This window comes from Ogataea polymorpha (genome assembly GCF_001664045.1).
Source record: "Ogataea polymorpha strain NCYC 495 leu1.1 chromosome Unknown OGAPOscaffold_2, whole genome shotgun sequence".
NCBI lineage: Eukaryota > Fungi > Ascomycota > Pichiomycetes > Pichiales > Pichiaceae > Ogataea > Ogataea polymorpha.
In genome coordinates, this window is record NW_017264699.1 from 1,199,070 (window position 1) to 1,222,743 (window position 23,674).

The 23,674-nt window shown below is 48.2% G+C and overlaps 12 protein-coding genes across 12 annotated transcripts; 5 read left to right on the plus strand and 7 right to left on the minus strand.

The window, feature by feature from the left end:
• Window positions 1–17: 17 nt before the first annotated feature.
• OGAPODRAFT_81818 (uncharacterized protein) lies at window positions 18–1,081 on the plus strand (the record flags this gene model as incomplete). The annotated part of the gene is made up of 1 exon (XM_018356567.1): window positions 18–1,081. The coding sequence occupies one exon, from the start codon at window positions 18–20 to the stop codon at window positions 1,065–1,067; it is 1,050 nt and encodes a 349-aa protein (XP_018212567.1). The 3' UTR covers window positions 1,068–1,081.
• Window positions 1,082–1,113: 32 nt separating this feature from the next.
• Window positions 1,114–2,083, plus strand: OGAPODRAFT_92990 (uncharacterized protein; the record flags this gene model as incomplete). The annotated part of the gene is made up of 2 exons (XM_018357256.1): window positions 1,114–2,009; window positions 2,047–2,083. The coding sequence occupies 2 exons, from the start codon at window positions 1,114–1,116 to the stop codon at window positions 2,081–2,083; spliced, it is 933 nt and encodes a 310-aa protein (XP_018212568.1).
• Window positions 1,356–3,616, minus strand: OGAPODRAFT_98542 (uncharacterized protein; the record flags this gene model as incomplete). Its single annotated transcript, XM_018358029.1, has 2 exons — window positions 1,356–2,812; window positions 2,906–3,616. The coding sequence occupies 2 exons, from the start codon at window positions 3,614–3,616 to the stop codon at window positions 2,147–2,149; spliced, it is 1,377 nt and encodes a 458-aa protein (XP_018212569.1). The 3' UTR covers window positions 1,356–2,146.
• A 369-nt stretch (window positions 3,617–3,985) lies between these two features.
• Window positions 3,986–5,375, plus strand: OGAPODRAFT_15883 (uncharacterized protein). The gene has a single exon (XM_018354029.1). It carries the CDS (start codon window positions 4,130–4,132, stop codon window positions 4,772–4,774), a length of 645 nt encoding a protein of 214 aa, XP_018212570.1. The 5' UTR covers window positions 3,986–4,129; the 3' UTR covers window positions 4,775–5,375.
• OGAPODRAFT_7240 (uncharacterized protein) lies at window positions 4,896–5,321 on the plus strand (the record flags this gene model as incomplete). The annotated part of the gene is made up of 1 exon (XM_018355859.1): window positions 4,896–5,321. One exon carries the CDS (start codon window positions 4,896–4,898, stop codon window positions 5,319–5,321), a length of 426 nt encoding a protein of 141 aa, XP_018212571.1.
• Window positions 5,357–6,241, minus strand: OGAPODRAFT_98544 (uncharacterized protein; the record flags this gene model as incomplete). The annotated part of the gene is made up of 1 exon (XM_018358030.1): window positions 5,357–6,241. The coding sequence occupies one exon, from the start codon at window positions 6,239–6,241 to the stop codon at window positions 5,357–5,359; it is 885 nt and encodes a 294-aa protein (XP_018212572.1).
• A 139-nt stretch (window positions 6,242–6,380) lies between these two features.
• On the minus strand, window positions 6,381–8,047 carry OGAPODRAFT_15884 (uncharacterized protein). Its single transcript, XM_018354030.1, has one exon. The coding sequence runs from the start codon at window positions 7,722–7,724 to the stop codon at window positions 6,414–6,416; it is 1,311 nt and encodes a 436-aa protein (XP_018212573.1). The 5' UTR covers window positions 7,725–8,047; the 3' UTR covers window positions 6,381–6,413.
• Window positions 8,048–8,153: 106 nt separating this feature from the next.
• OGAPODRAFT_15886 (uncharacterized protein) lies at window positions 8,154–9,425 on the minus strand. The gene has a single exon (XM_018354031.1). It carries the CDS (start codon window positions 9,382–9,384, stop codon window positions 8,329–8,331), a length of 1,056 nt encoding a protein of 351 aa, XP_018212574.1. The 5' UTR covers window positions 9,385–9,425; the 3' UTR covers window positions 8,154–8,328.
• A 124-nt stretch (window positions 9,426–9,549) lies between these two features.
• Window positions 9,550–10,097, minus strand: OGAPODRAFT_15887 (uncharacterized protein). The gene has a single exon (XM_018354032.1). It carries the CDS (start codon window positions 10,057–10,059, stop codon window positions 9,652–9,654), a length of 408 nt encoding a protein of 135 aa, XP_018212575.1. The 5' UTR covers window positions 10,060–10,097; the 3' UTR covers window positions 9,550–9,651.
• A 2,935-nt stretch (window positions 10,098–13,032) lies between these two features.
• On the plus strand, window positions 13,033–20,184 carry OGAPODRAFT_98553 (uncharacterized protein). Its single transcript, XM_018358031.1, has one exon. It carries the CDS (start codon window positions 13,044–13,046, stop codon window positions 18,534–18,536), a length of 5,493 nt encoding a protein of 1,830 aa, XP_018212576.1. The 5' UTR covers window positions 13,033–13,043; the 3' UTR covers window positions 18,537–20,184.
• OGAPODRAFT_98557 (uncharacterized protein) lies at window positions 15,231–20,165 on the minus strand (the record flags this gene model as incomplete). The annotated part of the gene is made up of 3 exons (XM_018358032.1): window positions 15,231–18,703; window positions 18,800–19,040; window positions 19,287–20,165. 3 exons carry the CDS (start codon window positions 20,163–20,165, stop codon window positions 18,564–18,566), a joined length of 1,260 nt encoding a protein of 419 aa, XP_018212577.1. The 3' UTR covers window positions 15,231–18,563.
• A 272-nt stretch (window positions 20,185–20,456) lies between the features above and the next one.
• On the minus strand, window positions 20,457–22,703 carry OGAPODRAFT_81827 (heat shock protein Hsp90). The gene has a single exon (XM_018356568.1). It carries the CDS (start codon window positions 22,662–22,664, stop codon window positions 20,556–20,558), a length of 2,109 nt encoding a protein of 702 aa, XP_018212578.1. The 5' UTR covers window positions 22,665–22,703; the 3' UTR covers window positions 20,457–20,555.
• Between the last annotated feature and the right edge of the window lie 971 nt (window positions 22,704–23,674).

A 23,674-nucleotide genomic window follows, 5' to 3' on the forward strand; every position in this document is an offset into this window, starting at 1 on the left:
CAAAAAATCTAATTGCCATGACTAAAACTAAAGTTCTTCTGGTTGGCAGCGGAGCTCTTGGGATTGTAGCCGCTTATACATTGGAGTACAATGGGTGTGCAGAGGTGACGGTGGTAGTTAGATCTGGCTACGAAAAAGCCTCAACAGAAGGATACAAAATCGAGTCAGTGCAATTCGGTAACATTGACCATTGGAAGCCGTCCAAGGTCGTAAGTTCAGTCCATGAAGCTGTTGCCAACGGCGAACAGTACGACTACATATTCGTGTCTGTCAAGAACTTACCAGACTCGCCGAATCCTTGCGAAGAGATCATCGAGGTCGCAATGAGGACCAATCCAAATACGGCCGTGATATTGTGCCAGAACGGTATCGATATTGAAAAGCCACTAATAGAAAAATTCCCCGGTCATGTGATTCTGAGCTGTGTCTCGCTTATAGGATGCACGAATATTGACTGTGTGGTGAGCCAGATGACACCAGACAACGTTCAGCTAGGTATCTTTGAAAACCCAACCTTGAAAGATCGCGCGAGAGCTGAGCAGATCCTGGACAAGTTCATTTCCATCTACCGGATGAAGGACGGCAAGAACGTAGTCAAGAAAGACCTAAATGTTAGACAAACTAGATGGCAGAAGCTGCTGTATAATGCTTCGGTCAATACTTCGACTGCCCTGACCAATCTGGATTGTAGCAGGGCAGCAATGACGGGTTGCAAAGAAACTGTATGGAGACCAGTCATGAGGGAAATATATGCGATCGCAAAGTCCGATGGGTATACACTTCCTCCAGAATTGGAGGAAACCATGCTGAACATCTCCGATGGCTTATTCTATACTCCGTCGATGCTTGTCGACGTAAGACTGAATAGAATGATAGAAGTGGAAACCATTGTTGGAAATCCGCTCAGGATTGCGGAGAAGAACGGCATTGATGCGCCCCACCTTTCAATGATCTACCATCTTCTCAAGATGGTCCAGTTCCGGATCAAGGAAAAACAGGGTCTTATCACTGTTGATGACTCTGTCAAGGAGTACAAAACGGCTGACGAGTACGGCAAAGGCTTCTAAATAATTGACACCCCCACACCAGTATAGGTTTAATTCATTCTTTATTATGAGCAAGATATTCAGTCGGTTAAGGTCCACTAAAGTGCTCGTATTCCCAGGACAGGGTCGATTTGATGTCAGTTCGCTGTCCACTTTATCAAAGTACCAAAATGCGCCTGTGGTACGAACGCTCTTAGCAGAAACTGACAGAACACTGCCGTCATTGCGACTGTCAGAGTTTATCACTGATCCCGCTACCGCCTTGGCGAAGAAAAACGTTCAATTGACGTCTATCCAACAACCACTACTGATACTAACATCGTACATCACTTACCATCTTATCAGAGCCGTGAAAAATGATAATATTCTCAACAACACCGATTTCCTGCTGGGTCACTCTGTGGGTGAGATATGTGCCTTGGTTGCGCAAGACTCAATCCCCTTTGCGGCCGGACTCGAATTGGCATACAAAAGGGGTGTGTTAATGGAAAAGTTAGTGGAGAAATCAGGGAAGGCCTATTCAATGCAAGCACTGTTATTTCAACCAACTCACTATAAATACATTACACAAATTCTAGGAGAGATGGATGTACAAGTCAGCAACTACAACAACTATCAACAGCTTGTTGTTAGTGGGGAAAACCATGAGTTGAGTCAGAAGATTGACCAGCTCAAGGCAAGGATTGCTAAAGCAGGAGTCTGGAAAACACGAGTCCATAGCATCGATCTCGGAGTCAGAATTCCATTCCACAACCCTGTACTGCAGCCCATAGAGAGGGACTTGGAACAATTGTTTGGAAAAACCCTTTATATGGCACATTCTTTGGGCGTCCCGATGGTGTCCAACTTAAATGGTGAAATGGTAGCAGAGGTGAATACACAAGTCAAAAATATTGTCCAGGCGACCTCAAAACCGGTTCAGTTCCTTAAATGTCTTGAAACGATAAGTGCGTTGGATGACGAGTTTGAGTTTATCAGTTTCGGAGACACCACTGCAAAGATCATCCAGAAATACTTCCAGGATGCTCAAAAATTGAACAATCTGCAGGCCAAATTTTCGACCAAGACAGCCGATGAACTATTAAGCGAATGATGACTGTTTATTGTATAGGAATGAAGTTTCCCACAATACAGCTGGGGATATTGTACTTGTCTCGGCGAATGGTGAAACTGAAGCAGCAGTTCCTCTTTTTCCGCCCGTCCTTGCTCCGCAGGTTGCAGCTAGTCATGACAGCTTTCTGGGTGTTGTCAAATGCAATGGCTCCATATTTCTCCCAGAAGTTGACACTGCTCTCCTCTGTCATCAGCTCATAGATGGTGAGCTTGCCATTTTTGAGGTCATCGATGGAAACTTCGACCAAAGACGCGAACTCTTTGTTTCCTCGATAGATTTCGCCCGTTCTTCTCCAAAGACAAGCAGGGATGGCCATCGAGGTAAAAACACGATCGTAGTCCAAAAGCATTCTCTCAAAGTTCTCTTCCACCATAATCAGGTCTATATCTTTCAAAGCCTTGGCAATGGCCCGGAAACCTGGTCTAAACATTGACAATGGTTTCAAAATTCTCTGTCTCGATGATGCGGCCATGTGGTTGTCCATGTAGTTTTGCAGTCTTTGGTATCCCTTTGCATAATTGTACGGTTTTAGGAGTCCGGCCTCGAGTTTGGCATTGATCACCTGTTTGAGTCGCTCTTCTGGCGAGATTTCGGTGGTCGGGTCGGCTGCGGTAAGGAAAAACTTGTCCCTAGCAGAATCAGATACAAAGGGCTGTCCGGACGATTTCGTGGACGGCTGAGCCACATTTGGGTTTATTTGTGGTTGAGAAATGTAGGGCTCGTAAAGATTTTGTGGGGCGCGAACGGAGCTGTTGGGCAGAGCGACCTGGGCAGATATTGCTGGGTTCTGTTTTTCCACAGTTGGGGAGCTAGACGTTTTAGCAAAAAGACTGTTTTCAAAAGCAGGCTCGAAAGGTGGCATCTGGTTCAAGCTAGCGGATGGATAACTGTTTCCAGGCAGGCCTGTGAGTTTGTTGAGCAGCGGATCGTTGTCCAAATTGATGGAGTTTATCATATCTGTATCGTCGATCATCGAGAGGAACTCCGTAAGAGAGTTGAACTCAGAACCTGCGTGTTCGGAGTAGAAAAATGGCTGTTGATTTATTGCAGTTTCTGATGGCTTGGTTGACAGATAGCTGCGCGGGTTGGCCTGTTGAGGTGTCGTCGCGTCGAAGTTCACCATGTCGGGGTTGATGGGCTGATGACGGTATATTCCAAGAGGGCTCAATTTTTCTGCACTAGAGCTGTTTGCCCGGGTTTCCTCCAAGTTTGAGTACCCAGGAGAGGAAGAAGACCGGTCAACTGTGGCGCTTGTCGACCTTTTACTTTTGCGGCCTCCATTAGTGGGCTCGTCATGGCAAAGGTGGCCGATGTTCCGTTTCAGACATCGCTGGCAGGGACGGCCTTGATCGCAAATCATGTGCGACCTCCTGCAGTAGACACAGGCCACGTTGACTTTTTTGCGTTTTCTTTGTGGCCCGTTACCAGTTATTTTGGAGTAGTCTTGATTTTCCATCCGTTCCTCAGAGCTTTCCTGCTTTATCACGGGAGTAGACGTCCCTCCATCAGGCGACTGGTGCGAACGAGAGTTATCGTCGTGGCCTTGCTGAGCATCTTGTGAATTGTCGTCGCTTACACTCATTGAAAATGGAAATATCTCATAAAAGTGTTGGTCCAAATATTTTCGTTCCCCGGAAAATGAACAAATTGAACTGGATTACATGTCTTACCAACTCAAAAGAATTAATTGTGAGTTTGCTTTACAAATCCTAAACACTCTACTCCTGCTTCTTGTGGTCCTCCTTCACCATCTTTCTGTCGGCCACCATGTACAAGATGGAAACTACGACAAACGCGAGTATGAACTTGATCAGCATACCGTACGCCACCCCGTAAATGTCTGCCTCTTCCGTAGCATCTGCAACGATCTTGGCACTGGAAAATGGATTCATCTGAGCCAAAAGAACGATTGCTTAAGATACAAAATAAATTAAAGATTATTTTACCCTGTCTGACTAATCTTTTTACGATGCTCTCGTTTCTGCATTTTGCAAGAAAGGCATCCTCTCTAACAAGAATAGCCGCCCCAAACGATAAACCTGTGCTAATCCTGGTGGCATCCATAGGTAATCCCGAAACCCAGTACCACGGGACCCGTCACTCGGTTGGTCATCTGATATTGAAAAAATTATGCGAGTCTCAAGGTTTTTCCCAGATGAAGCAGATAAATGGGTTCAAGTTCGGATGCAACACAAACAAGCCAGACGTGCTCCTGTACGAGACTCCGGGGTTCATGAATCTAAGCGGGAAAAACCTCGCCAAGCCCTGGAAGGCTCTCATGGCGCAGCCTCAGTGGAACCCGGTGCTCGTGGTGCTCCACGACGAGCTGGATCTGGACCTGGGGAAAGTGCGCGTGCGAAAGCAAAACTCTTCGGCACGCGGGCATAATGGCCTAAAATCTATCCAGCAGCACATTGGCAAAGGCTACAACGCCATACAAATCGGCATCGGAAGAGATTCCCAGAGAGAGAAAGATCCGGACGCCGTGTCCAGGTACGTGCTGTCTAAATTTAGTGCGCAGGAGGCGGAACAACTCCACCAGCAGGTAGTGCCTCAAGTGGCTGCCATAATTGAAGAGATGCGGCAACACAAGCATATTTTTGAAACCTTGTGATTACATAATCCGCACGACTCGCTGGGGTAAGTGCGGAGTAGCATGGAGGCATGATGATGATGATTGTGGGGTGACCTGAGATATATATAGAGAGAGTGTTGGGAATGCAAAATTTGTAGGCATGTTCAAATTAGCAGCTGGCCGTACCCTCAAGGAAAGTTCAAGGGGACTCCTCAGACAACCATCTACATCTCTTCTCCGCCACTACTCCCTAGCAGACAGGCAGGGTGTCCTTAGACTAGAGGAGCTGATGCTCCAATGTCACGCATACCCGGACCTTAGAACCAAGGCATACGACGCATTCAAAGTAGTGGACAAGGCGATCACGGTAGCAGACAAGCGTGCCAATTCATTCTTCTTTGACAGATATTCGGCCATCACAAGTTTCATGTTCAGCGTGCTGTTCACGAGGGAGATACTCCGCAAGCCGAATAAGGAGGTTGTTGACCAATTTCTGGATTCTATCGCGCTACACGACATCGACTTCCAGCTAGAGGATGTCAAACTGGTAATCCAATATCTGGGCACAATCAAACGATTGCTGTGAATGATCACATATGACGACATATACTACTTATTTATTTAACTGAATTTCCATCTATTTCCGCAGTTTTCACATGTACAGAAGGTTGTAAGCGGCTCATCCGCAGATCTAGTTTGCATCTGGTAGTAGCTGACCTCTCTCTTGTTGCACTTTCCGCACACAAATCTGTCTGTGATAGCGCGCTTCTGCACCGCGCCCTGGGCGTCGAAGAGGTTCTTTTGGTGCAGGTCGGCAAGCTCTTTTTTCAGGGCTTCAGGTGCAAGCTCCTGGTTGGTCATGGTGACGAATTTCGACGATTTGAGTTCTCTGCTCAGTAACCGTGCTCGTAGTTCGGGATTGTTCTTATTTCTTAGATTCATAATTAATGATCTCATCTTGTTGCGGTACTGGTCCGACACTTTAAAATCCGTCAGTTTGAATGCCTCCGCCTCGATCTCCTGGGCTATTAACACAATTTCTGAAGGCAGTTTGTCGGAGGTCATGGCCAATGCCGTGTACAGACCAGAGATCGACCCGTTTCTCGTGGTATTTTCGTGAACATTGATATTGACACCATCGTTTGCAGGATTACGCGGCTTGGAAGTCACAAAAGTTTTGCTCTCTCTGTTCTCCACTGGTGGCGATGTCGAAGTAGCTGCTGCGGGGCTCTCTGGCGACGACTCTTTAGGTTGGGCCTTGCTTGACTTCTTCTCCTTCGACACCTGCTCCTTCCATTGCTTGATTATTTTCTTCACCAGTGAGCTCACCTCCACGTCCGCATGTGTGCGCAGCTTGTTCACCGCCACTCCCACCTTTGTCTCTCTGAGAAACTTTTCAGTGGCTACCACTTCTTTTTTTAACACTTCCAACAACTCAACAATTGTTTTGGTGTCCTGCGCCTTGTCGAGACTCTTTATCACAGACTTCACTTCCTGGGCCTCCATGCTGTACGTTTCCGGTCTTCCCTGCTCTATTTCTCGCTCCTGACCTCTCGTCGGTAAACAAAATACGCTTATCACTTTTCGTGAATAAAATTTCAGCACATGTGTCGTGTACACTTACATATTGCACCAGTGCAAGTCCGATCAGAATACTTATAATTATAAGAGTATTTATTTAGTTGGTGGTGACCTCGTGAATCGCCTTGGCCAGGTTGTCGACATTAGCAGGGTAGATACCGGCAATGGAGATTCTTCCATCGGAAGTCAGGTAGACCGACTTGTCAATCAGTTTCTTAACCTGGTCCTCCTTCAAGCCAGTGTAACAGAACATTCCCTTTTGGTTCAAGAGATGGTCCCAGTTCAATGGGTTCTTGTAAGTGTTCTTCAGTTTGTCGTGCAGCAGTTTTCTCATCTCAACGAGTCTGTCAGACATCACCCTCACGTCCTCCAGCCATTGTTGGTAAATTGTGTCGTCAGAAAGGATGATCTCGACTAGCTTGGAGCCATGAGATGGGGGAGACGAATAGAGCGGTCTGATGACCTTCTCCAATTGTGACTTCACTCTAGTGGTTTCTTCTGGACCAGCAGTGATGATAGAGAGCGAGCCGACTCTTTCACCGTAGAGACCCATGTTCTTAGCAAACGATTGCGAAAGAAGGAAGTTGGAGAGCTTGCCATCAACAACCGCCTTGTTGAACTTGAACAGAATGGCCAAGTCGTCGATTGGAGAGCCAGATCTGAAGCCCTGGTAGGCCATGTCCAGAATTGGCAAAAGCTGTTTCTGAGAAACAACGTCCAGTATCTTATCCCACTGCTCCAACTCCGGGTCGACACCAGTAGGGTTGTGGCAGCATGCGTGCAGAAGAATAACGGTGCCCGGCTCTGCAGAAGCCAGATCGTTCAACAATCCAGCTTCGTCCAATGCGTTAGTCTTGTAGTCGTAGTAACTGTATTTGCCGGTGGTAAGACCAGCTTTTTCGAGAATGGCGACATGGTTGGCCCAAGTTGGGTTTGGAACAAGAACTTTGTTCGACTTTGGATAGAATGTTCTCACAAACTCTCCCAAAACTCTTAGAGAACCGGTACCGGAGATTCCTTGGGCAGTGAGAACGCGGCCGTCCTCGAGAAGCTTCTTACCGGCCTCGTCGTGGCTGTAGAGCATTTTCTTGATGAGCTCGTTGAATTTCGGCGATCCAACGATTGGGACGTACTCCTTATTGGTTTCGGTTTTAGCCAAAACCTGCTCTGCAGCTTTCACAGAGGGCAAAATCCATGGCTTTCCATCATTGTCTCTATAAGCCCCAACACCAAGATTGATCTTGGATGGGTTGGTGTCGTTGTTGTACAGCACAGTCAGACCGAGAATTTTATCGGCTGGAGCAGCCTGGACTGAGGCCCAAGCAGACTCCTGTCTCTTGGCGACAAAGAAGGCGACTTTCGAGAATTGCAGTCCTTTAGTGGCTCTTGAACTTGTAACTCTCAACATGGCTTTGATTTTTAGTGCAAATTCAGATTCTGTTTAAATGTTCTCCTGGTGCATATTTATACTGCTCTTCATACACCCACCCACCCTGCATATATTTTCAAGATGATTCAATTTTTCCATTCTCCATGCACGAAAACACCGGAGACGGGGAGCAGCCGCAAAGTTGGCACTGGCCAATTGGCGCGATACACCGTGCAAATGCTGACTGTTGAGAAATAGCGCAATGGCTAGTCTCCGTATCGGTGATGCGAAGCTTGTTTGCGTGGCCTACCGGAGTCACCCTTGAGCCATACTGAGTCCCGGGGATTTTCTACGAACGGATCTAAAGTTACCCGCTGATTTTTTTTTTTTGAGTCATACCCCTCCTGGGTCACTTATAGCACCGGCTCCCCTCTTCTCATCTCAAAACCGTTAGAAAAGCCTTTAGTCTTTATTATAGTCGCTGATAAGCGGTATTTAGGCTATTTGCACGAGAACACCAGCTACTTGTGGCCGGCGATTCGACACCGGCTTTTTGACTTCGTAGAAACCCGGCAAGAGCTCTAGCGGCTGTAACACAGGAGAAACGGAAATATGTGCCGGATGACATAATCAAGTATTTCAATCAGGCCTGGTTAATGTACATTGCATCAATCTTCTGAAGCGATTTGCCGAGATTCAGCTTAAGCTTGGTTCTGTACAATGCTGGCGCATTCAACTGAATAGGATTTCCCTCAAAATACACGGTGTCCAATTTCGGAAGGTGTCCCAATTGCTCTCTCACGTTATCAAACGAGTCGATCTTGTTGTACGAGCACCAAAAATCTGTCAATTCTGTGAGATGGCTGAGATTTTCAAGCTTGCTGATCTGGTTGGCCGTCACGTCCAGAACCATTAGCTTGTGCAGGTTGTCCAGACCTTCAAGCTTTGTCAATTTATTGTGCGACAGATACAGCTCCTCCAAACTCTCGAGCTGATCCAAGTTCTCGATCTTGGTTATCCTGTTCGATTGAATGGATAGCACCCGAAGCCGTTTCAGATTTTGCAGATTTTCAAACTTCGAGATCATGTTTTTACCAAGCCAAAGTTGCTCAATGCTTGGCAGATGGAGCATTGTTTCTGAGATCACCTCGATCCGATTTCCACCCAGTTCGAGGTTCTTGAGATTTTGTAGTGTCTCCAAATTCCGTATCTCCTTGATGCGGTTTTGCACAAAGTAAAGGTTTTCTAGTTTCGTGAGAGCTTCTAAATGCTTGATATTCTTGATATTATTAAAGGATAGGTCCAGAGTAGTGAGGTTGGTGAATTCGTTGATGTGTTTCGAGATGTGCTTGATCCTGTTGTCGTAGAGATCCAATTCTTCTAGTTTTTCCTTGTTTGGCAACTTCTTGAGCCCGTTTGCGCTGTCCAGCAAGTTGTCTCTAAGAACCAGGCTTTCCAAACTATGGAATCTCTCCAGCCCCAACGCGTCAAGATCCCGAATTTTATACTGAATTAGATCAATATACTGCACATCATCAGGAAGCGCTTCCGTTAGCTCTTTGTCTGAAGGCAGAACTTCTGGATTTGGATCATCGATGGTTTGCATTCCAAACTTCTCCTCTAGCTCTTCCACCTGGTCAGGGGCCATTCCACGCTGCTCTGGAGCTTCCTGGTCATCTGATGACATGATTTCTGCCATCTCTGCATCCGATTGGATATTTTTGTCGAACTTCTCGTCACTCATTGCGCTCTAATCAAAAAATGTATTTTATTTGCCTAACAATTAATTCGTGGGACTGATGTCATAGCCACACCTCTGCACCGCAACAGACCGCTTTGGCCAGACGCCTACTCATTACAGCCATAATTCAACGATTATCTACATAACGAAGTCTCCGGACACCCTATAGCCAGAGACAAAGGCACTTGGTCGCCTCGTGTGGGACGAAACAATGCTCCTATTGGCTCAACGGATCTCGGGATCCAGGGACTCCTCAGCAGGCGTGTAGTTCTTCAGAATGTAGTCAACACATTCTCCCACAGACTTGATTTCGTTGGCAACGTTGTCATCAAACACCACGTCGAACTCCTCCTCGAGGGCAACAAGCACGTCATTGTAGTCTAGCGAGTCCATGCCGAGATCCTTAATGAACTCGGTTTCCATACCAATCGAACTGGAAGGAACTTTCAGCTCGAACGAGTTCAACACAGAAATCGATCTCGCAAGCACATCCTCTTTGGTCAAAGAAGAAGTCGAGGAGTAAAACTTAACACCATTCATGAATCTGACCGGTTGCATTCTGGCAGCAGGAACGGGTCTCACCGCTCTAGCAACCTTAGTGACATTTCTCATACTGTAAGCGAGTCTCAACATCTTGTAATGCATTTATAATCAATGAGGTTGGATATTTGCCTAAGTTTTTTTTCCAAAGTAAATTTCTCCTCTTTATTATTTGTGCAAAATTCGGAGCTTTTTCGAATTTGAGCCGTGGACCTGAGAGTCTTATTTTTAGGTATATGCGACATTCTTGAGCTTGTAAGTTGCTTTTCTATTGCAGGAAAGAGGACTAGTGATCCTAATGGTTTGGCCTGAGGTAGAAGTGGTCAAGGCCCCAATGATTACGATTTGCCTTTTCCATCATTTTGCCCCTGAATTATTTGAACAGTTCTCTTGAACACAGATCATACTGCACAGTAGCCATGACACGCCTGATACATGCCGACATCCATCCGTTTCCCAACATCAGTTGCCAATCCGTTGCCCCTAAGGCGAGATGGCTCTCTAGGCACTTACCCGGCCGTCATACCAAGATGTAAACTTTGTTGAAAAAAAACACCTCTTCAACTATAGAATTCCTCTTGTTTCCGCCACATTCAGCTAATCGCTTACCAGCGTGCCAAACAAACGCATCTGTACATATTTTAATAGCTTTGGCTGGTGAAGGAGATACTCAGGTCCGGTTACGCTCATATTTCGCAAATATTGTATATTAGTTTGTCATGTCGGATGTTAAGCGGTCAGTGTCGCCGGGGCCAGACACCTCCAAAATTCTCAAGAAAATCAAAAGGTTTGCCGAGCCTCTAGATGAGCTCAGCGAGTTTGGCCCTTTGACCCAGGAGGACGTTGTTTACTACCAGAAGGAGGCCCTATATAGGATGATGAATCTCTACCGAAGTCGAAACAAGCGACTCTCCAAGGGCCTAAAAGACCTGGAAGATAATTATGCACGAATCTACCGATGCTACTGCATTTTGAACACCTGGTGGTCCGAAATAGTGGAGCATTTCAAAACCCACGACAAGTTTGAGATCAAAACTGACGTCAACGAGCACGTTCTAGTTCCCGTCGATGAAAGCTTGGATTCCGACACAGATAAATTGAAGGAGACCAGACTAGCACTTATAAACCTTATTCAGCCCTTGTTATCTCTTCCGGTTTCGGAACATGATGACAAGCTGACGGCGTTGCAGGAGTCTTTGGCTGGCTTGAGCGTGTTTAAAAGCCAGCTGGAGGACGAAAATAAGCTCTTGCGAGACAAAATTGAAGAATTGAATCAGGAGCTCGACGTTTACATTAGTCACAAGGATAGAGCAGAATCCAAGACTTTGGAGCGTATAAGCGACGTGAAGAAGGCTGAGGAGCCAATAGTGAAAGAACAGACGCCCGAGATCAAGCAGGAAAATGGAGAGCAAAAACCGGAGAGCGACGCTAACATTGCTGAGTTCGAAAATTTGAAAGTGGAGGTGGAAGAGCTCAAGACGAAAAATAACGTGATTTCGCAGCAGCTCGAAGAGAAGATGAAGCTGATACAGGATCTGGAGAGCAAAATCTCAGAGCTCTCTGTAAAACTCCTGGATCCTTCTGAAGAAGATTTGCAGAAGTCTTCGCTTTTTCAGAGCCTTTCTGCCAAGAATATCGAGCTCAATACAGAATTGAGCAAAGTCAAATACGAAAGCTCGAAAACTGAAGCTCAATATCTTGCTTTGGAGTCGCGCATCACGCAAAATCAGTCTAGCCTTGAGGAGAAGCTGCGCACAGAGATGAAGAGCAACAACGGTTACATTCAAAAGTTGGAAACCGATCTTTCTAGGATTCGTGCCGACAGAGACGAGTTGCAGGCTCAGATTTCCGTGTTGAAGGCCGAAAAGGGCAAGAGCGAGCTAACCGAGGAGTACCGCAAGCTGAACGAGGTTTTGGAAAAACGTTTGGAGGAGCTCGAAAAGAGCGTGAACAGGGACTACGAGGCCGAGGCTACGTCCAGCGAGGACATTGCCACCCTGCAAAAACACAACTCAATTCTCACGATGGAGCTCAAGCAAATGGAGGAAGCGTTCAAGCAGACGCGGCAGATTGCGCAATCGAAGCTCCAGAAGTACGCCGACTCCGACTCCTACATTAACAAACTCACGGTCGAGAAAAATAAGGCGGACCAGAAATATTTCCAAGCGATGCGGTCGAAAGACTCGTTGACGTCGCAGAATAGGATTCTGAACTCAAATCTTGCCAAGCAGAACGAGCTCATAGAAGTTCTTAAAGGCAACGAGAAGAATCTTATGAAAAAATTTGAGATCGAGCAACAGTTGTACGAGAAACTCAAGAATTTGGAGATTGTGTTCAAAAATGATCTCAACTTTCAAGTGAATAAAAACAAAGATCTCGAGTTGAAACTCAAATCCACTACGCAGATGAATCAGGAGCTACAGGCGAGACTGAATCAGAAGAACGAGTCATCGGCAGAGCAACAGAGACGCATCTCTGGTCTGGAAGCGGAGACCAAGGGTCTTTCGTCAAAGGTCAAGTCGCTAGAGTCACTACTGATGAAATATCGTGCAAACAACCCATCGGCAACTGCGCAGGATGAAGAGATCAACCAGGCTCTGCTGGCCATGACGAAATGCCAACTATGCAATAAAAACTTCAAGAATCTCACGCTAAAAGTGTGTGGTCACTGTTTTTGCGCCGACTGTATCAACGACAGATTGAGTTCGCGTATGAGAAAGTGTCCCAACTGCAACCAGCAGTTCAGCAGCTACGACGTGCTGACTATCCATTTATAAGTACTAATCGATGCCAACTTGATGATGTAGTTTGGATTATTGTTTATCGTGCATCGATAATCGCAGCTTTTTTGTTATCTCTATTGTTGCGGGAGCATTTTTCTCTTTATCGGCCAATAGTGCCTCAGCGGCGAAAATTACGGGCCGCGCTCGCCGTCCTAAAATTGAATTGTTACGGGGGTTTCCGCGAGGGCATCGGGCCGCCGATTACGACGAAAAAAATATAAGCAGCGGCAAGTTCTGCGAGACGCATCGATAAGAGAAACCGGAAATAATTCAGTTTCAATTTGTTTATTTCCGATGGTTAACACGATAGGTTGGACCGCCTCCAAGTGGGTTAAATTCCACCAGGACACCACGCCTGAGGACTCTTTCCAGGTTCTGCTGGACCTGGTGCAGTCGCTCAAGACGTATCCTGAAGAGCCTGCCTGGATCTCTGTTGCTTCTGAGGAAAATCTCAAGCACCAATGGAGAATTCTCCAATCCAAGTCAAACAAAAAACAGCTCCGGCTCTACGGCGTGCCTGTTGCGGTCAAGGACAACATTGACGTGAAGGGTTTCGCTACTACGGCAGCCTGTCCTTCTTTCAGCTACGAGCCTGAGCAGGATGCAACTATAGTGTCGCTTCTCAAAGACCAAGGAGCCATAATTGTGGGAAAGACCAATCTTGATCAGTTTGCAACAGGCCTTGTGGGCACACGGTCTCCGTACGGCATAACAAAAAACTCTTTCAATAACAAATACGTTTCCGGTGGTTCGTCTGCTGGTTCCGCGGTGGTTGTTGCCAGAGGAATAGTGCCCATTTCGCTTGGCACTGATACGGCCGGCTCGGGAAGAGTGCCTGCCGCTTTGAACAACCTGATTGGCCTCAAGCCTACGAAGGGCGTTTTTTCCACTGCTGGTGTCGTGCCTGCCTGTAAATCTTTGGACTGTCCGTCTGTTTTTGCTACAAACCTTGCCGATGCACAGCTGTGCTTTGACATCATGGCAAAGGCCGACTTTTCGAATTGCGAGTACTCTAGGGCCCTTCCAGCCAACCCAAGAAGACACTATCCTGCAAAGCCGAAAGTAGCCGTGCCCATTGATTTCACAGGCCTCTGGTACGGCGACTCTGAAAACCCAAAAATCTACAACAAGGCTGTCGAGACGTTCAAACAGATGGGAGCCGAAATTGTTCCTTGCGACTTTGCACCACTGCTGGATCTTGCCAAGTGCCTTTACGAAGGTCCATGGGTGGCAGAGAGATGGGCTGCCACCAAAGAATTTTTTGAGTCGAATCCGCCGGAGAAAGATCTAGACTCGACCGTTGCCAAGATTATCAGGGGCGGAAAAGCCCCTGACGCAGCTACCGCGTTCAGCTACGAGTACAAAAGACAGGGCATCCTGAAACGCGTCCATCAGAGTTTCAAGGACATAGACGTCATGTTGGTGCCTACATGTCCACTGAACCCCACTATTGAGGAAGTCCAGAAAGAACCTATCTTGGTCAACTCCAGACAGGGAACGTGGACCAACTTTGTGAACTTGGCCGACTTATCTGCACTGGCCGTTCCTGTTGGGTTCAGGGCCGACGGCTTGCCAAACGGCGTCACACTGCTGGGTCAGGCGTTTGAGGATTACGCTCTGTTGGATCTCGCAAGCAGGTTTTTCAAGACGCTGTATCCGAACGGCAGATTTTTGGGAGCCTTGAGAAACGTGGATGTCGGACTTGCCGACGAGCTCGACCACACGCTTCCTGCTCCTAACCCAAGGAGCACCGTCAAGCTGGCAGTTGTGGGGGCCCATCTCCAGGGACTACCTCTCCACTGGCAGCTGGAGAAGGTGCAAGCTGCATTTGTTGAAAAGACCACAACTTCCAAAAATTACAAGCTGTACGCGCTACCATTGAGCGGTCCTATTGCAAAGCCGGGCCTGCGCAGAGTGAGCTACGACGAACAGGGTTCTGAGATTGAAATTGAGATATATGCCATTCCGACAGAAAACTTTGGCGAGTTTATCTCGATGGTTCCTGAGCCCCTGGGAATTGGCTCTGTTGAGACCAAGTCAGGCGAGGTGGTGAAATCTTTCATATGCGAGGAGATCGGGTACTCTCAGAAAGGAGCCGAGGATATCACTGCGCTCGGTGGTTGGAGAAATTATCTGAAGCAAAAAGAAGTCTTAAAGAAGAAGAAACCCTTTGAGACGGTTTTGGTGGCTAACAGAGGAGAAATCGCTGTGAGAATCATCAAAACGCTTAAAAAGCTCGGCATCAGGTCGGTCGCCGTCTACTCTGACCCAGACAAGTACGCCCAGCACAGCCTGATTGCGGACGTTGCAATTCCGTTGCACGGTGTTTCTGCTGCCGAGACGTACATAAACATCGACAAGATCGTCAAGGCGTGTAAGGATTCCGGAGCACAGGCCGTTGTACCTGGCTACGGATTTTTGTCCGAGAACGCAGACTTTTCAGACCGACTGGCCGCCGAGGGCATTGTTTTTGTTGGTCCATCCGGGGATGCTATTAGAAAATTGGGTCTCAAGCATTCTGCCAGAGAAATTGCCGAGAAAGCTGGCGTTCCATTGGTTCCTGGGTCCGGACTCGTGGCTACTGCTGCGGAGGCCAAGGAGATAGCCGCAAAGCTGGAGTATCCTGTCATGGTGAAGTCCACTGCGGGCGGTGGTGGTATCGGATTGCAGAAGGTGGACTCGCCAGACGACATCGAGCGCGTTTTCCAGACGGTGCAGCACCAAGGCAAAGCGTACTTTGGAGACGCAGGCGTGTTCCTGGAACGGTTTGTCGAGAACGCGCGTCACGTGGAGATCCAGATGTTTGGAGACGGTTACGGCAAGGCCATTGCTCTGGGCGAGAGAGACTGCTCGCTGCAGAGAAGAAACCAGAAGATTATCGAGGAGACCCCTGCTCCCAACCTTCCAGACTCTACAAGAGCCAAGATGAGAAAGGCAGCCGAGCAGCTGGGAGCCTCAATGAACTACAAGTGCGCTGGTACGGTGGAATTCATCTACGACGAGAAAAGAGACGAGTTCTACTTCCTTGAGGTGAACGCACGGTTGCAGGTCGAACACCCGATCACGGAGCAGGTCACCGGGCTGGATCTTGTGGAGTGGATGCTCTACATTGCGGCCGACATGGCCCCCGACTTCAGCCAGCCGATCAAATGCAACGGTGCATCGATGGAAGCCAGACTGTACGCCGAAAACCCGGTCAAGGACTTCATGCCTTCGCCAGGCCAGCTCACGGAAGTCAAGTTCCCATCCTGGGCAAGAGTCGACACATGGGTCAAGACAGGAACCGTGGTTTCTGCCGAGTACGACCCGACGCTGGCCAAAATCATTGTCCATGGCACGGACAGAGCAGACGCACTTAAAAAACTGAGACAGGCCCTTGACGAGACGGTGGTGTACGGGTGTATCACCAACATCGACTATCTGCGTTCGATCGCCAACTCGGACATGTTTGAGCAGGCCAGGGTCGCCACAAAGGTTCTGGACTCGTTTGAGTACAAGGCCAACGCGTTTGAGATCACGTCTCCGGGCGCCTACACCACGGTGCAGGACTACCCTGGCAGAACTGGCTACTGGCGAATTGGTGTGCCTCCATCGGGCCCTATGGACGCGTATTCGTTCAGACTCGCAAACCGGATCGTTGGCAATCACCACAGAGCGCCCGCTATTGAAATCACCCTCACTGGGCCGTCCATCCTGTTCCACCACGAGGCTGTGATCGGCGTCACTGGAGGAGACGTTCCTTTGACCCTCAACGGGCAGCCAGTGGCTATGTACCAGCCGCTGACTGTCAAGAGAGGCGACAAACTGGTGATTGGCAAACTCACGTCTGGCTGCAGAAGCTACTTGGCCATCAGGGGCGGAATCGACGTCACCGAGTACCTTGGCTCGAGATCAACCTTTGCCCTGGGTAATCTTGGAGGCTACAACGGCAGAGTGCTCAAGCTCGGAGACGTGCTATTCCTAGGCCAGCCCAACCTGGCCGCTTGCACGCTGCCTGCTCCCGTGTCCGCTCCGCAGCCCGTTCCTAAGTCGCTGGCTCCGCCAATAGCTGCCAAGGAATGGCGCGTTGCTGTCACGTGCGGCCCGCACGGGTCGCCAGACTTCTTCCTGCAGGAATCTGTCCTTGACTTTTTTGCCAACCCTTGGAAAGTGCATTACAACTCCAATCGGTTCGGAGTGAGACTGATTGGCCCTAAGCCGAAATGGGCCAGAGAGGATGGCGGAGAGGGTGGCTTGCACCCGTCGAATGCACACGACTACGTGTACTCGCTGGGAGCTATCAATTTCACCGGAGACGAGCCGGTCATTTTGACCTGCGACGGCCCTTCGCTCGGAGGATTTGTGTGTCAGGCTGTTGTTGCGCAGGCCGAGATGTGGAAGATTGGCCAGGTCAAGCCGGGCGATCTGATCACGTTCTACCCGGTTTCGTTCGATGATGCTCTCAAATTGAAGGTGGACCAGGACAGGGCCATCGAGACGTTGCAGGGCACCATGCCTGCCATTGAGTACGGTCTCCTTACTCCCCAGGACCCTGTCCTGGCCAGATACCAGCCTGGAGGCTCGTCTACGGCCCCCGTCGTCACGTACAGACAGGCCGGCGACCGCTACGTGCTTGTGGAGTACGGCGAGAACGTGATGAATTTGAACTTGTCGTATAGAGTGCACAAGCTGATTGAGATGGTGAACACACATGAAACCGTTGGAATTGTGGAAATGTCGCAAGGCGTGCGGTCTGTGCTGGTCGAGTTCGACGGAACCAAGATCCATCAGAGCGACTTGGTCGAGACGCTTATTGCGTACGAGAGAGAGGTGGCGTTCACCAACAAGTGGACGGTGAAGTCACGTGTTGTGCGACTGCCTATGGCGTTCGAGGACAAGAAGACGCTGGACGCCGTGAAGAGGTACTCCGAGACAATTAGATCCAGCGCGCCATGGCTGCCCAACAACGTCGACTTCATTGCGCAGATCAACGGCATCGAGAGGTCTGCCGTCAAGGACATGCTGTACACGGCGCGGTTCCTGGTCCTTGGACTGGGAGACGTGTTTCTGGGTGCTCCGTGCGCCGTGCCGCTGGACCCTCGTCACCGGTTCCTCGGCACCAAGTACAATCCGTCCAGAACGTTCACGCCCAACGGCACCGTTGGCATTGGAGGCATGTACATGTGCATCTACACCATGGAGTCGCCTGGTGGCTACCAACTGGTGGGAAGAACAATTCCTATCTGGGATAAGCTGTCCTTGGGAGCACACACTGCTGCTCACAACGAGGGTCATCCTTGGTTGCTGACTCCGTTCGACCAGGTGGAATTTTTCCCTGTGACGGAGGAAGAACTCGATCAGATGGCCGAGGACTCGAAGCATGGCTACTACAAGGTCGAGATGCTGGAGTCTGTGTTTGACCATGGAAAGTACCTGTCCTGGATCCAGGAGAATTCCGAGTCGATCGAGGAGTTCCAGAAAAAACAGGGCGGCGAGAAGCTCGAGGAGTTCAAGAGACTGATCCAGGTCTCGAACGCAGAGCTGCAAAAGTCCGGCTCTGCCGCCGCGGAGAAGGAAGAAAGCTATCCGGAAGATGCCGAGATGGTGTATTCGGAGTATTCTGGACGGTTCTGGAAGCCGCTGGTCGAGGTCGGCGAGGAGGTGAAGGATGGTCAGGGCCTGGTCGTTGTCGAGGCCATGAAGACGGAAATGCTGGTGAGTTCGCCGAGGGCAGGAAAAGTGATCAAAATTCTACACACCAACGGAGACATGGTTGAGGCGGGCGACCTTGTGGCGGTGATCCAGTGAAAGTAATCAAATTTGCAACTCTTCTATTCAATCCACTCTCTCGTAAAATAACATGTACACAGCCCGAGAGTCGTCCATAACGTCGGACAGCGAACACTCGGTAATCTTGGAGTCGTTGATGCGCCAGAATGGGGTTTTCACCGAGCTCGCCAGCTTCTTGTCGCGTGCTATTACAGGCTGCGCGTTCTCAAACACCGACGGCGACCTTGGTCTGCTGGCTCCCACCAACGACGACACCCTCGAGCGCAGTCTCGACATTGAACTCTGTCTCTTCATGTCTGTGGCGGCGGTACCCTCGTTCTCCTTGGCCTCGTTTTCCACGCCCTCTAGCTTTGGAAACTTCTGGTAGTACTCGCCTGTCACGGCGTTTTTGTAAAACACAGGTTTTCGCCGGTAGCACTCGTAGTGCCCGAGCGAATGAGAACCTTGGTGCCGCACCACAGCATTCAACTTATAGGTGATGGTCTTGATTCCCTCGTCTGCGTCCGAACTGATGTTGTGGTCCTCCATCTTCGCAGCCAGATCGTCATCGTCGTCATCCTCCAGCTCCTCGTCATCATCGTCGTCCTGGTTGTCTGGGTTCTCGTCGTCTCCATCAGAATGAACTCCTGAATCCTCCAAGAACTCGGTGCCCGGCTTCTCCTCTAGGATAGACGAGATCGCTCTTGTGAGCTGCGGAGGCTCCTCATCAGCCGCATCATATTGGTCCTGGTCAACGTTCTTGAACTTCTCCATTTCGGCAGTATCCACGTTCAGCTTCAAAATTTCCTTGAATTCCACATTGCATTGGTTGCGTCTGGCCTGTGTGTCATAAATGGATCTCGAAAGATGGACGGCAAGCAGCTTGGGAGGAAGAATGATCGAGGTCTCCTTGTGTACCGTCGACTTCACGTTAGCAGACTTGATACCCTCGTAACTCTGAACAAATTCGTCTAGTTCAGGCTCCAAGTCGTCATTTATCAGGAGCTCGTCATTGAGCTTCTTCTTAAGTTTGTTCAACGTAGGGCTGTTTTCCTTGGCAGTGCTAAGAATATAATTTATTTTGCACCGTGTGCAAGAGTAGTCATCAATGATATCACTCTCGCTGCCTCTCAGCATACTCTCCAAATCAATAGACGACTCTTGAGGAACAGGGAGAGAGAGAATCATCATCGGGTTGTAATTGGTCGAGCTCTTCTTGCCGCATCTCATGCAACGTAGCTGTGAGGAAACCTCCCCCTTGAAGGGGAATTCAGGAACAGTGGGGGCCGTCTTTCTTAGCTGAACATGTTCTCTCTCCAAAGTCTCCAAAATGAGCTGCAAAAGCTCGTGCGCGTCGTGCTGGCTGACAGATATCTTGCTGTTGTAAATTTTCTCAATAACATGCAAAAATTCCCAAACTGATAACACACGGGGCCGATACACGGTCTCTTGGAGTTTAGACAAAAGATGAATGAGCGCCTGGTGAAGTTGGAATGACGGCAACTTAGCTCCTTGCTCAATGAGAGAGTTCCTAAACTCGGTCATCGCATTCAGATACTCATTGAGCCCTGGAAGAGAAGCCAGAGCTTGCAAGCAAACGTTCGCAAAACAGTCGGTAGTCATGTTGATGAGCCCAGTAGTGAGCTTATCTGGTCTTTTCGAAAACATGTGGGACTGGTGGGAAGGGAATATAGTGGGATATAGTACGTAAAGTCCGATGCTGAATAACAAGAAATATAGTAAGGGTCCTTTGGAGTGTCTCTGTGGCGGTGGCGAATAGGGTATTGTGACAAAACGCTTGTTGTAGAATTGAATTAAACGGTCAACTGGATGAGGCATCAAACTCCAGCTGCGCCCAGTGAAACCAAATAATATTCAATTTTTACAACCTCCGGCAACAATTGAAAGTTAAAAAGCCTTTCTGCACCAACTTGCTAAATAGCGAAATATTATGATGTGCGGAAAACCGTATTTTTTATTACGTACTAATTAATAATGTTTCAATTTATCTACATTTCCATTAGCTATTAAGACACCGTTAAAAATCGATCATGTGAATTAGTCAACCTCCTCCATAGCGGAATCTGCAACCGCCTCTTCAGATGGCGCCTCGGTGGCCTGTTCAGCAGGGGCCTCAGCCTCCTCGTCAATATTGAGACCGATTGCAATCAAAGAGTTGATTCTCTTGGCGAACGAGGTTGGCTCGTCCAAAGAGAATCCAGAAGTCAACAGAGCAGTGTCAAACAACAAGGTGGTCAAGTTCTTGACCACCTTGTCTTCAGGACCGCTCTCCTCAACCTTAGCCTTCAATGCCTTAATGATAGGAGATTTTGGAGAAATCTCAAAGATCTTCTTCGAGGCCATGTAGGCAGACATAGAGGTATCTCTCAAGGCTTGTGCCTTCATGATTCTCTCCATGTTAGCAGACCATCCGAATTGTCCGGTTCTAATAGCAGCTGGCGAGTCAACAAGCTTGAAGGAGACAACAACCTTCTCCACTTGGTCTCCCAAGATGTCCTTCAGGGTCTTGGTGAGTGGCTCGTATGCCTTGGTGATCTCCTCTCTCTCCTTCTTCTCCTCTTCAGACTCCTCAAGCTCGAAGTCCTTAGTGATATCCACCAGCTTCTTGTCTTCGAACTCCTTCAATTGGGTCATGGCGTACTCGTCAATTGGGTCAACCAAGAACAACACCTCAAAGTTCTTGGCCTTCAGAGCGTCCAGGAATGGAGAGTTCTCAACAGCCTTGATAGACTCACCAGTGATGTAGTAGATATTCTTCTGGTGTTCTGGCATTCTGGTGACGTAGTCAGACAAAGAAGTCAACTCATCAGTAGACTTGGTAGAGTTGAATCTCAACAGCTTGGCCAAAGCACCTCTGTTCTGTTGGTCCTCGTGGATACCCAACTTGATGTTCTTCGAGAAGGCGGTGTAGAATTTGTCGAATTGCTCTTGATCCTCAGCGATCTCGTTGAAGGTCTCAATAAGCTTCTTGACAATGTTCTTTCTGATGACCTTCAAAATTTTGTTTTGCTGCAACATCTCTCTGGACAAGTTCAGTGGCAAATCCTCAGAGTCAACAACACCCTTGACGAAAGATAGCCACTCTGGAATAAGCTCCTCAGCCTCATCAGTGATGAACACTCTTCTAACGTACAATTTGATGTTGTTCTTCTTCTTCTTGGATTCGAACAAGTCAAATGGAGCTCTCTTTGGAATAAACAAGATAGCCTTGAACTCCAGTTGACCTTCAACAGAGAAGTGCTTGACAGCCAGTGGGTCTTCCCAGTCGTTGGAGATCGACTTGTAAAAAGCGTTGTACTCTTCCTGTGTAACTTCGGATGGGTTTCTGGTCCACAATGGCTTGGTCTTGTTGAGCTCCTCGGTCTCAGTGACAAGTTCCTTGACTTTCTTAGGCTCCTTCTTCTCCTCCTCGTCCTTAACTTCTTCGACCTTAGCCTCCTTCGACTCTTCGTCTTTGGATTCTTCTTCCTTCTTCTCTTCTTCTTCAGGAACCTCCTTCTCGACCTCCTTGGTGACAACCAACTGGATTGGGTAAGAAACAAACTCAGAATGTCTCTTCACAACCTCCTTGATTCTCTTCTCCTCGAGGTATTCGAGTTGGTCATCCTTCAGGAACAATCTGATGATGGAACCTCTGCCAATTCTCTCGTTCTCCTCGTCCAGAGTAACAGTGAACTTTCCACCAGCGTTGGATTCCCAAATATATTGCTCGTCGTCGTTGTTCTTCGAGATCACTTGGACGCGGTCGGCAACCAAAAATAGCGAGTAGAAACCAACACCGAATTGTCCAATCATGGACACATCAGCACCTGCAGAGAGGGCCTCCATGAAGGCCTTGGTACCGGACTTGGCGATGGTACCCAGGTTCTTGACCAACTCAGCTTTGGTCATACCAATACCAGAATCTCTGATCTCGAGAATCTTTTGTTCTGGCTTTGGTGTGATTCTGATGAAAAGTTCCGGCTCGGTCTCGAGCACAGATGGATCAGACAGGGCCTGGTATCTGATCTTGTCCAGCGCATCGGAGGCGTTCGAGATCAATTCTCTAAGGAAGATCTCCTTGTTCGAATACACAGTGTTGATGAACAAGGACATCAACTGAGAGATCTCAGCCTGGAACTCATATGATTCAGTTTTGTTCGACATGATGTCTTTTTGTAGATTTCAAATTATCAAGAAAAAAAACCCGATTCAACTTGGGGGGCGAGAGGCTTCTTTAAATATGCTGCTCATTGCAATATCCTTTCTTTCCAAAGTCGACCAAGTTTTTCGTCTAGAAAGTTCCACGATAAAATGAAAAATTATAATCTTTCGGGTCGATCGACCCAAGGAGAATGTTCGAGACTAGGTGTTGAGAGCTACCCTGATGATGCTGATGTTCGCTCTGAATCTCAGCTGATGACCTAACGGAGGTCTCTCGTTGAGAGCTTCTTCCTGGAAGCTCCACAGATCCTTGTTCATAGCTAATAAGCACAGAAATTCTGTATCTTTTAGACGTTACATCAGAGACAGAGTTGGATCAAAGCACCCTCGTTACGTGGTTGTCCCATCATCGTCAATTTAGCAGATCTGATCTCGCTTATCCGAGCCTCTCTCCAAATATCCAACACATCCTTGCACCAGACTTTGAAGTACTCCTGAGACCCCGGATTTTTGTTTACAGTTGTGTGTTTACGATTAATCAATCCAGACGTTTTTCTTTCAGCCATGTCGATGAACACATCTGTTCGGAAGGATGGCAAGAAAAATCTGGCTTCCCAGTATTTGGAGGCAATTAGCATGCCCCACTTGTCACCCTTGAAACCAACAAACTCATATAGCACTGGCAGTCCTAGCTCTCCAACTAGAAGAGGGATTGCCAATCTTAAGGAGAATGAGAATCCATTCAAATCTCCTCAAAAATCAACGTTCCTGGAGAATGATTCTCCTGTGAAGAGGCTGATCAAACAGAAAGAGCAAGACACTATTGAGAACAATGCCTCAGACTTCATACCCATTCCTGCTCCATTTAATTCTAATAAGCTGAGGTCTGAGCCACTCCATAAGCCAACCAAGAGCGAAATCAAAACTATGGGCCAAATTAGCAGCGCGATATCGAATTCTCCGTCACTCAAGAACCTCAACAAGCTGAGAACAATCGAGAATAAGCTGCGCAA

Excerpts from the sequence above, each read along its gene's own strand:
- OGAPODRAFT_15883 (XM_018354029.1), top strand. The coding sequence starts at position 4,130 with ATGCTCTCGTTTCTGCATTTTGCAAGAAAGGCATCCTCTCTAACAAGA.
- OGAPODRAFT_98553 (XM_018358031.1), top strand. The coding sequence starts at position 13,044 with ATGGTTAACACGATAGGTTGGACCGCCTCCAAGTGGGTTAAATTCCAC.
- OGAPODRAFT_15886 (XM_018354031.1), bottom strand. The coding sequence starts at position 9,384 with ATGGCAGAAATCATGTCATCAGATGACCAGGAAGCTCCAGAGCAGCGT.
- OGAPODRAFT_15887 (XM_018354032.1), bottom strand. The coding sequence starts at position 10,059 with ATGTTGAGACTCGCTTACAGTATGAGAAATGTCACTAAGGTTGCTAGA.
- OGAPODRAFT_15884 (XM_018354030.1), bottom strand. The coding sequence starts at position 7,724 with ATGTTGAGAGTTACAAGTTCAAGAGCCACTAAAGGACTGCAATTCTCG.
- OGAPODRAFT_81827 (XM_018356568.1), bottom strand. The coding sequence starts at position 22,664 with ATGTCGAACAAAACTGAATCATATGAGTTCCAGGCTGAGATCTCTCAG.